The sequence below is a fragment of the Schistocerca gregaria genome, chromosome 4 (genome assembly GCF_023897955.1).
Source record: "Schistocerca gregaria isolate iqSchGreg1 chromosome 4, iqSchGreg1.2, whole genome shotgun sequence".
NCBI lineage: Eukaryota > Metazoa > Arthropoda > Insecta > Orthoptera > Acrididae > Schistocerca > Schistocerca gregaria.
Genome location: NC_064923.1, coordinates 30255782 through 30268004, shown reverse-complemented (window position 1 = coordinate 30268004; position 12223 = coordinate 30255782). Strand labels below are relative to the sequence as shown.

At 47.1% G+C, this 12223-nt stretch overlaps 1 protein-coding gene across 7 annotated transcripts in view; it reads left to right on the top strand.

Moving 5' to 3' along the window:
- Positions 1-12223, top strand: part of LOC126267963 (neurexin-1a) — a 1982806-nt gene that overhangs the window by 1312949 nt on the left and 657634 nt on the right. For all 7 annotated transcript variants that reach the window (XM_049973298.1, XM_049973297.1, XM_049973300.1 and 4 more), the window contains one exon: positions 11364-11516. In XM_049973298.1, coding sequence (XP_049829255.1) covers positions 11364-11516 — 153 coding nt within the window. The remainder of the gene's footprint in view (positions 1-11363; positions 11517-12223) is intronic.

Genomic DNA, 12223 nt, shown 5'->3' with positions numbered 1-12223 from the left:
CACGGCGGCACCGGCGCAGCCCACCCGCAGCCGCGGCCACGCCACGCGGACGCCGCCGAGTCTCGGTCCCAACATCCTGCTTAGTATTGTGTGAGCTGCACTCAATATCTTGTTGCAGCATTCGTATTTTGGGAGAAATACAAGATAAGTAAGTCTTATGTCTGCCATGTTACTTGTTCACTAATGACCTCTGCTCCTGCCCAGCTTCCCTGCAACCACACTCTGTAGCCCACCTCTCCTTACTGCTGTGTATGAAGTTGTAGGCGACAGGTATAGAATTTGACAGGGATTCAATCGCGCCTTGAGCTTTGTTCCATTTTAGCGATTTCACCTCTTTCTCAGCATCACAGAAACCATCCGTCTTTACGGTGCTGCGAGAATTAAACTGGGGAAGTACTCCTCGAATTTTTTTCTTTCTTTTGTAAAGAAACATTTGAATATGGAGTTCACCCCTATTTGATTTTGTATTTATAACCATTTATTCACCTGTCCAAAGGTCTTGTTCCTCCTGCCACCGAACTTCACTAATTCCCACTATATCTAACTTTAACCTGTCCATTTCCCTTTTTAAATTTTCTAAACTACCTGCTCGTTTAATTGATCTGACATTCCACACTCCGATCCGTAGAACGCCAGTTTTCTTTCTCCTGATAATAAAGTTCTCTTGAGTAGTCCCCGCCCGGAGATCCGAATGGGGGACTATTTTACCTCCGGAATATTTTACCCAAGAGGACGCCATCATCATTTAACCATACAGTAAAGCTACATGCCCTCGGGAAAAATTACGGCTGTAGTTTCCTCTTGTTTTCAGCCGTTCGCAGTACCAGGGCAGCAAGGGCGTTTTGGTTAGTGTTACAAGGCCAGATCAGTCAATCATCCAGACTGTTGCCCCTGCAACTACTGAAAAGGCTGCTGCTCCTCTTCGGTTGTCTGACCTTTCAACAGATACCCCTCCTTTGTGGTTGCACCTACGGTACGGCCATCTGTATCACTGAGGCACGCAAGCCTCCCCACCAGCGGCAAGGTTCATGGTTCATGAGGGGGGGGGGGGGATGGAACTGATGAAATGAAATGATCGTATGGCATTATTGGCCGGGAGGCCATATCCGGGTTCGGCTGCCAAGAGCACTTGCGTGCCGAAGATTAGGATGAAATGATGATGACGACAACGTGACACCCAGTCCGCAAGCTGAGAAAATATCCAACCTGGATGGGAATCGATCCCGGGTCCCAGGCGTGGGAGGCAAGCAAGTTACCACTTTTTTTGTTGCAAAAAACAAAAACAAAAAAAATCATTGTAAAACAAATCACAAATGTAAAGGAACAGGGATACAGGGATGTTGTTTTTATTTATTATATTTATTTATTTTCCACAATCACCCTGTTAAAAGGAACATGTAGATCATGTAGATCATTTCATGGTATAGTGTGTGCATTACATATGGAGCGGTGAGAGAAGCGTGAGGTTCATTATCAGCTGTCAAATGTGCACACCGACTGCACCCGGCACATCTCAACTGCGTGGGGGGTCCAGGAAGACTGCCTGAAGATAGTTGGCAAAGATTTTCCGATAGTGTGACCATCTATGAACCTCATTGTGGGCTTGCTGTAAGAAATACCAAAAGTCGAGTCGCGACTTGGCAGCATCCCCATAGAGGTACGCGATCGTCCAACCTTTGACCCAGATGATCGACTGTGATTTAGTCGCCGGAAAGTAGTCACTCTCCGGATGTAAGAAGGAAGCAGGTGTAATATGTTGCGGGGTCACACGGATGTAGCAAGCCACCATCTGTCGTCCTAGGAGCCATACGTCCTCCACCGCGATACAAGTTAAGCGGTGATGGTCGTCATCCACTTGGCGACATTTCGGGCACAGTGGAGTGTCCACTAGTCCAATTGCATGGAGTCGTTGGTTGGTGTTGAACTTGCCACAGGTGACAGAGAACCACAGTGCCCGAACGAAGGTAGGAAAGAATTTTTGGTGCACATGTCTCCAAATCTTCGGCCAATGCAACGTGGGGTGTTTCAGTTCAATGACATTACGACTTATCCGTCGTAGCAGCCAAACATAAAAATCCTTCGCGCATGGTGGTCTCGTGCGCGGAAGCTCGTCTCTGATATAACTAAGTTCCACGATAAATGTTGATACATGCGCAAAATGTTGCGTAATGTTGCCCACCGCCACCGGAGGTGTGAGGGATGCTGGAACTAGGAGATCCAGTAGGCGGGATGTAAGGGAATCACGCCCGCTACGCCATTGCTTGTACATCGTGGCTAGAAGAAGCGCCGTCGCTCGGCAGCGAACATTCGTAAGTCCGAGTCCCCCCTTGTCCGTAGGGAGCGTGAGCGTTGCGTATCGCACCTTGAGGGGCGACCCAATCATCACAAAATAGCCTAGTGCTGATTGAAGTCGATGCCCGAGCGTGAGTGGTAGGGGCAGGATCTGCGAAATATGCACCATTCGAGAAACCACATAAGTGTTCAGATATTCGACTCGCTGCAAAGGATCAAGGCGCCGTAGGACATGTTGGCGGACCATGGTACGTGTTGTCTGTAAAATACGTCGGTAGTTAACTGCCGCAGTATGTTTCACAGATGAGGTAAAGTCTATGCCGAGATAGCGGAATCGTTGCACATAAGGAAACGGACTGATTTCTTCCGGCGTAAGGCCCCTTCCAACCGGCATTGCTGCCGATTTGTTCATGTTCACTGCACTACCCGCCGTCACACTGTGGTCCAACAACAGTTCAAGGACCGTCTTCACCTCTTCCTCAGAACGAACGAGCAGCAGGAGGTCGTCCGCATAAGCACGACATTTGAAGGTGTAGCCCCGCAGTTTCACCCCAGAAAGAGAATTTGTTAGCCTCCCAATTAATGGTTCCAACGCTATCGCGAACAGCAGCATCGAAAGAGGGCAGCCCTGGCGAATGGAACGTCGAATTTGAATGGGCCCTGCTATACGCCCATTAACCTGTACCAAGGATTGTGCGCTCCCATAAATCCTTCTAATGAGACCAGTAAAACAGTCTGGAAATCCCATTTGTTCCAGTACAGCGTACAGATAGTTGTGGCGCACCTTATCAAAAGCACTGTCAAAATCAACCGCCACCATCGACGCTTTAAGCCGGCACTCCTCCGCCAGCGCTATCACATCACGGCATTCGCCAGTAGCTGTTTGCACATTCACCGATCCACCCGGTGTCGTCTGTTCTGGAGAGAGAACGCTACGAATTAACATACGACATCAGGACGCTAGCAACCGTGCAAAGATCTTATAGTCTGCATTAAGCAGGGTGATGGGGCGATAATGTGTGACCGTAATTCCAGGCTTCGGTTTATGTACTGGCACCAAGAGGCCTTCCATAAAAGCCGGTGGAATAGGCGCATCGGAATTTAACAACTCGTTGTACATTTCCGTCCATCGCGGTGCCATTTCGTTACGAAATTTTCTATAAAATTTAGCAGGAAGTCCATCAATGCCTGGGGAGCGATTCAACGCACCCTTTGCGATCGCATCATGTACTTCCTCACAGCTAATAGCTTCCAGTAAGGTTCCAGCGGCTTCCACCGTTAGTGTACGGGAGACGTATGTGGCTATACATTCGAGGTCATCAACACGGTCTGCTTCCTCCCGATAGATGTGTTGGTAATGGTCGACGAATGCAGAGACAATGTCCGCTTGACGCGTCACTCTTCGGTCTTCGCGGGTAATTAACTCCCGTACCAAAACGCGTCGTCGGTGCTTTCGTTCATTCACGACGTGGTGCATGGAAGGAATCTTGTGCCTTATCGTATCGTGACATCTGGCGCGCACCAAGGTTCCCTGAAGATGTTTCCGAGCTAAAGCCACTAGTTTAGCTTTTATCCTTTTGCGTTCGATCCAGACGTCCGGTCCCGGCGGACCATCGTCCAGGTCGCGCAGCGCGGCGCCATTCGGCCATCTCCCTGCTATATGAGATGAACGTACGGCGAAGCGCCGGTTTAACACAAGTCAGCCACCAATCAAGCTTCGTCGCATACCTTCCAACCTTTCGCTCGCACATCGTCCATGTCTCAAGGATCCGTTGACGACATTCGGGATCATGTAGATGTTGAATGTTTAATTTCCACGGGGCCTTGCTGTTCCACACCTCTCTACGGGGAAGAAGCACCGTACAGATGTAAGCGCTGTGATCGGAAAATGCCAATGGCCAGCGTTCCGCGTCCTGGACATCATTTGCATGAGCCCGTGAGATATAAATGCGATCTAATCTGCTCGCCGAATGACTGGTCACATAGGTGTATCCCGATGCATCTCCATGTCGTAATTCCCACGTGTCACTAAGTACAAGGTCACTGACAACGATTCGCAACTCCTGGCTGATGTTTGCTTGCGGCCATTGGTCTTTCTGGCTGAGAACACAGTTGAAATCTCCACCAATTATTACACATTCATAACGTCCATGGAAAAGTGGGGCAATATCTTCTGCATAAAATCGCGCCCTTTCCCGCCGCCGATTGTTTCCCGACGGTGCATAAAGATTGATGATGCGTGTCCCAAACGTCGTGAAAGCCATTCCCCTGGCCGACGGAAGGTAACACACGTTTTCCACGGGGAAGCCATCTCGCACGTAAACTGCCACCCCACTCCCATTGTGATCTCCATGTGACGAATAGGACTGGTAGCCTGCGATGTGTGGGAGTGCAGCTATGTGGACTTCCTGCAGCAAAGCGATATCCACATCAGATGCCCAAATCGTTTCCTTCAGTAGGTGTATTTTGGTCGGTGAACGCACGTCATTTATATTTAATGTCGTAATACGGTTCGCATGGCGTTGAATCCCACTCTGTCGAGGCGCAACAATATCTCCCTGTATCGGCGCTGGGGGCTGAGTTAGAAGACGTTCTCTCGCCCCTCTCTCTTCACCTTCAGCAATTACTAGGCCGTCTTTGTGAGTGCCGGCTGCCTCTGTATGACGTCCGGCGCCTCCTCAATATCGTCATACCACATCTTTGCAGGCAGTGATATATTCGTGTCCATAGCCACAGCATCTGCGTCTGGAGAGCCAACTGGTTGTGGTTCCTCTTCAGCATCACCACGTCCCGCTACCGTCAATGTGACAGACCGCTGGGGGCTGATCGAACAGTTTCCATTGCCTCATCCTGTTTCGTAGAGGCTGTTGTGTCGTCTTGGTCCACAGGCACATCGTCGTCGGGGCAAGGTGAGTCATCCCTAGGAGATGTCGTGCGACGACGCCGTTTCCTCCTTTTCGGGGATCTTCCTTCCGTGTCCTCAGATTGTAGAGAATCACTGCTGTCCGACAGAAAAGCATCCGTAGGAACTGGAAGTGTTTCGAGTCCCATCGTTGTAGTTGGCGGGAGTTCGGTCGAAACTGATGTTGTCGTCACAGAGTGCGTTCCAGACGGAACAGCATCCGTAGTGGCTGGAACTGCTTCGTGTACTATCGGTGTCCTTGGTAGGAGTTCGGTCTCAACTGATGTTGTCGCCGTAGATTGTATGCTCGATGGAGCAGCATCCTCTGTCATCCCGACGTCTGCGACAAGGTTTCGGAGAGTGCCATCGGGAACTTCCATCGGGGCTGTGTCCTTTCGGTCATCAGCGGACGCAGTGAGGGCTTTGGCATAGGTGATCGGTAGTACTGTCATCTCTGGCGACGGCTCCCGCACATCTGAAGGCAGCTGCGTAATCCGCCGTTGCATACAGTTCGACCTGAGGTGTCCCCCCTGGCCACAGCCAGAACATGTACGTGGTTGCCCATCGTAAATCACCGCCGCCCGACAACCACCAAGTGTCAGATAGGACGGTACATGCTTCTGAAGATCAATAGTGATCTGTCTCACTCCGTTAAGCACGGGGTACCTGGCGAATTGTGTCCAGCGTTCTGCTGTGTGACCATGTACCGTGCCGTATGGCTTAAAAGCCTCAATAACTTCGTCAGCCGGGAGCTCAAATGGCAGCTCAAAAACACATATTGTCCGTACACCCAGACCAGCATGTTCTACAGTGACCGTGCCGACATTCCCGTCACTATGGCAAAATCGGAGACCTGCTTTTGTCGCCTGTAGAATTCTCTCACACGCCGCGTCATTTACCATCTTAACATATACCGTGGGACTAACGATGGACAGGTGAATTCAGACAATATCGTTTGGCGGTATCTTGACGTCCTCTTGTATGAATCGTTCCACTGCTAAAGCCTTTGGTCTTTCGTAGTCTTTGCAGAAATTGAATCGTAATGTAGCTTTTCTGTACTTCTTCGCCATGATCGTTGTTACTAGCCCGCGCGCAGACTAAGTCCACAAGTAAACAAACACTCGCGCACGCCGCACAGGCGGAAGTATCGGACCTCCGCTCCGCACGGCCGCTAGCGCCGAACTGACTCAGCTAAGCAGGTGCACATTGGACCGATGGCCTCGCTATTTGGTCTCCTCTCCCAAATCAACCACTCATACGACCAGATTTTCTTTCTTCTCAATTCATAAAATATTACAAACAGCAGTAGACTTTAGGTTATTTTGTTTTATTTCGAACGCTCCCAGTTTCGGCAATTCATTTTGCCATCTTCAGGCCCCATACGCTTTTTTCGTGTCAACAAACTTATCGTTTAGTGCCACAAAACTGGAACCGTGTATCCGAATCGTTATGCAACTCTTTGATACGGAAGGTGTTGTGAGAGTTTCTTCGATAATACTCTGTTACGGTAGTCGTTAAGAGCTTTTCGCTTTGTCTTCCGGACACCCAAAAGCGTTTTATTCAGCATCGTATCGGAACTTAAAGAAACTGTAGGGGCTATTTTACACAAACTATGCAGTAGTCTCTGTTTCCTTAGAAATTTCTTTATGGAGACTGCATTCCATGGTGAGTCATTCCCATCATGAATTGTTCTGCTAGGTACATACATAGCTATAATGTGCATGGTCAACCATTCTTTTTTTGGACTTTAACCATAGTCTTCTAAAGCCTCCTATACAAACATAAATGTTTTAAGTTTCTAATTGAAATATTACATTACTGAATCTTTATCTAGTTTGCTGAACTTATAAATCCTGCTGTTTGTTTTAGTTGTCCTTTCCACTTTGGTCATCATTGCTGCTCTGACCGCGCCTGACTGCTGACAACAGTTTCAGTGTGGACGTCCTCAAGGGGCCAGGTCTATTTGTTGCCGTTAGATCAAATATACTTCTGCAGTGAGCTGTACGTAGTTTTCAGAGAACAGTGGTTGTGATGGTGTGTTGTCACGTACACCATGTACTAAAGTGTAATTTTCCCCACCAAATTCTCCTCTGACGACGACTGTATCATTGGGAAACGTACATACTAGCAAACTGAGGTTTCCTCTAAAGTTTTCGTTTGCATCTGGGGGGGTGAGTCTCTTTGTCGGTAGAAAGTTTACGATCACCGTTGATATTGAGTCTTTTCAAATAACCTCACGTGCAGCGTTAATTTTTATCACCGCGAATTTCAATTTCTTGTCTTCTGTGATAAAAGCAACGCATCTATTTCCGTGACACTGGTCAATGGAACACCTAACTAACTAATTATACACTTACATTTTCCCCCATAAATATCACTGCTATAATTTGCAGTTTTTAAGCAGCTTTCTGTACGTAGTACTATGTGATCTCCACTACTTTTTAGGGGCTCTTCAAACACTGACACTTCGTTGCAAATGCTGCGGCAGGATTTTAATCCACCCGTACAATGGGTGTTGAATAAGTAATGCAATACATTTTTTAATCGCAAATTTCGGTAAAAAATTGGCGGAATTTGTTATTTCCGCTTCAGCTCCTATAATTCCATGAAGTTCCGATAGGTGGTGGTGCTGTACATAGCTGTACCTAGATGCAGGACAAGAGAAAGTTCCCACACATTCTGAATACAGATCAAGCATGAAAACAGGAAGAAGGTGTACTGAACTGTGAAAAGAAAAGAAAAATAGAATCAGCGAACTGTCCGAGAACAAGGAGTTCAATAAAGAGCAACCTCTAACAGTAACGGCGTCGTAGGTAAGTGGTCATGGTGTTGAACTGCCAAGCAGTGCTGGCCAGTAGCTCAGCGGGTTCGGCCAGAGGAAAATCTGCCCTCTGCAATAAAAAGAACTGAGTCAATGGATGAACGATTAATGATGGACTTGAACAATCGTCATGGGACGTCCGCTCCGAACAAATACAATGGCCAATTACGAAAAAATGAGATTTAAAAAAGAAAAACAAGAAAAACAAAAAATGGCAGTACGATCCGTGTTCAAAACTCATTCCTTGCATCTTTTTTTTTTTCCTCACAACATTATCAACTGTCCGTCCCGTGCTTGAAATGTTTGTTCTCTTTCTGTAGTATTGGCAGTTGTCATTCTATAGATTGGTTTTAGTATAAGAGTAATGTAAGAATACGTTACAGTCGCAAGTAAATGAGATGAATGGTAAGAGCAGCGAGATACCACATAGATGTCTCACAGAAATAAAACCAACAAATAAATGGTTGTGAACTACGTTACAGCAAGGAAATTCAAGTGTCATGTTTCCAGAATTGAACGCAACGTTAAAAACATATGTTTTGACAGAGCACAGAGAAAGTGTGTTCTTGTGAAACTGCTGTGCTCATTTGTTACAGGTCATCAATTTTCCTGCGATTGATCATATTCAAGTTTATACGAACATCTACGTATATCAGACAAGGAGCCACATTTAACTCACCTCCAGTTGTAGGAATTATGTGCACCGAGAAGACCTTCCTATCAGATGACACACGTACTGTCAGTAATGCTGCGTATGACACAACAGACGTGTTTACCAGTGGAGGATTCGGCTGACTTGTCGCCTTGTCATCAGACCTTTGCGGTTGCCATTCGAAACCCTTTCCACTGCTAATAGAGTAGTTATGCGGAATCAACTGTCATTATAGGTTCCTACCTGTTTGCAAACGGACGTTACACCACGACACAGACGTAAATTTCATTAAAGCGAGCAGCAAAAAATAAAATAAAATATAAAATAAATAAAGATTTGTGCTAGGGAAATGTGAACACAGCTCGGCCGCTTGGGAGTCAACACAGTAACCACTGAACTGCGACGCTACCTGCGCTCCCGGCTGCTCCACGTTGCACTCCTTGTTCACCGTTTCTATTTTGCTTTTCTTCTTCTTCTACTTCTCCTCCTTCTTCCTGCTTCGATGCTTGACCCAGTGTTCACTTCCTGACGGGCTGTCCAGTGCCGCTAAACCCGAGGCTGGTGCGACGGCGAATCTCTCTTCCGGGATGTCATCAGCGCAGTAGGACAGGCGAAATCGAAGCTGCCCAGCGATACTACCGAAGAAATTAGTCGCATCACCTTCCACATCCCGACTGGGTCTCTTACCGAGCGCTCGCCGGTGTGGCCGAGTGGTTCTAGGCGCTTCAGTCTGGAACCGCGCGACCACTACGGTCGCAGGTTCGAATCTTGCCTCGGGCATGGATGTGTGTGACGTCCTTAGGTCAGTTAAGTCGAAGTAGTTGTAAGTTCTAGGGGTCTGGTGACCTCATATGTTAAGTCCCACGGTGCTCAGAGCCATTTGAACCATCTTATCGATCAAGTGCAACATGGCCAGACAGAAACGACTGTTCTCGGAGACTGGAGGCCAGGCCAGGCCAGGCCAGGCCGGCGCCTACTCGCTGACGACAGTGGCCAGCGCGGCTGCGGCGCACGAGAAAAACTGACACCTGTATCTTTCCGTGCGAGCTCTGATTTCCCTTGTTTTATTACGACGATGCTTTCTCCCTATTTAGGTCACTGTCGACTAAACATTTTCGCATTCGGAGGAGAAAGTGGTGTCTGAAATTTCGTGAGAAGATCCCGCCGCAACGAGAAACGCGTGTGTTTTAAGTATGTCCATCCCAAACACTGTGTCATGTCCGCGACACTCCCTGCCCTGTTTGCCGATAACACAAAACGTGCTGCCCTTCTTTGAACTTTCTCTATGTACTATGACGATCCTATCTCGTACAGATCCCACACACCGCGCAACAGCTCTCCGAACGTGGACGGACAAGCGTAGTGTAGGCGATTTCTTCAGTTGCATCTGTTGCTTCATCTACGTGTTCTGGCAGTAAAACGCAGTTTTTGCTTAGCCTTGCCCACAACACTGTCCGTGTGTATTTTCCAATCTAAGTCGTACGTAACTTTAATCCCTAACTATTTATTTGAATGTACGGCCTTTATATTTTATTTATTAATCGTGAAACCGAAGTTTTAACTGATTCCTGTCTGCATTCGTGTGGATGACCTCGGACGTTTCATTATTTATAATCAACTGTCAATTCTGGTACCTAGAGATTTGTTAATCGTTTTGCAATTTGTTTTGACCTCCTCGTGATTTTACTACAGAATAACTGACAGCGTATCTGCAAACAATCTAAGACGGCTGTTCAGATTGTCTCCTAAATCGTTATACAGATAAAGAACAGGAGAGAGCCTATAATACTACATCGGGGAAGGCCAGAAATTACTTTTGTTTCAGGCGATGACTTTCCGCCAGTTACTGCGATCTGTGGTTTCTCTGACAGGAAATCACGAATACAGTTGCATAACTGAGACGATGTTCCATAAGCACGGGATTTGATTACCAACAGCTTCTGACAACGGTGTAATATGCTTTTGGGAATCTGAAAGCATGGAATCAATTTGAAGGATCTAATTATGTTTCACAAGAACTATGTTTTCTAAATCCGTATTGACTGTAGGCCAATAGGTCGTTATCTGAGAGGTAATTGGTAATGTTCGAAGACAATATATGTTCCAAAATCCTGCTGCTTATCGAGGTTAATATGAGCGTTAAATAGGGAGCTATTAGATCAGCATACTCTGCAAGGAACCCATTAGGTGTACCTACTGGACGAGAAAACTTGCTTTTATTAAATGATGTAAGTTGTTACACTACTCCGAGGATATTTGCTTCTAAGTTACTCTTGTTGACAGCTGTTGTGGGTTCGAATTCTGGAGTATTTGCTTCGTCATGTTTGGCGAAGGAATTTCGGAAGGCTGCATTTAGTAACTGTCATCGATACTATTTCCATTGCTATCGGACAGAGAAGGCATCGACTGTATCTTGCTGCTAGCATACTTTACATACGACCGAAATCTGTTCGGATTTCTGCCAGATTTCTAGGGTTAGATCGACAGCCGTGCCATTTGTATTACGTTCCATATCCTTCGTAACTGACAACAATTTTTGCCTCGTCTGTCACGTGTAGTGACACGTTACTCATAAATGTCAAGAGAAGCAGTGGACGCAGGGAAGCAGCGTTTACCCTCGACATTTAGCAAGCATTCATTTGTCGAGCGTACGATTAGAATGTGGAGTAGCGGTGCAGCGTGGTACCTGCCCGCAGGTGGAGTTCACGGCGGACACGCTCAAGCTGAACCTGATCGACCTGGGCCGGCGCGACAGCAAGCTGATCGCCGTCGTCGGCCACGTCGACTTCATGTGCCAGGAGGTGGAGGCGGCCGACCCGGTCACCTTCACCACCAGCGACTCCAACCTCGTGAGTACCTCTACTGCCCGCGCTCAGCCCTACGCCTGCACTTGCGTGCTCAGCGCGTTGCTCTGTTTCAGCTCAGCAGTTTCTTCACTTTTGCATGCGTGTTTTTCTTCAAATCAGTTCTGCCACCTTCTCAGTACGTGCAGCACACGAGTTAAAATCTTCCACATGTTGTGAAACCAACTCCTGCGATGTCTACTATAGGCGCACGTTTGTCCAGATATCATTTTCTTGCGTGTCTCCTAAATCTTTGGTGGCAGGGCGTGACGAACATCTCGCTAGAACTCACGGAACTGAAATGAACAGAATCGTTTCGCAGTCTGTGTAGAGATGTCAACAGCCGTGAAATCAAAACCGTTACACACGTGTCGAGCGACTCACTCTAGAGTGACCCGCCACAATCACTCGACGTACGTATTTCTGTCCGTATGTCACAGGTACAGAACAAATTCGCATGTCTTATAAGAGGCGGAATCTATTAAAACTGCACACGTCGGGACGCTGCAGCTTAGCAATTCATTCTAGACAGCCGGTTGCTTAATGATACTTATTAACAGACGTGGTTGTGCAGAGTATAACGTAAAACGATTAGTACAGGTAACAGTATTCCGTCTAATAATCCCAACACCAATTTTTATTGGCCACTTAAGGGTATCTGAAAATGAGACAATTAAATACAATATTTATTGATCGAACTACGACCATTTTAT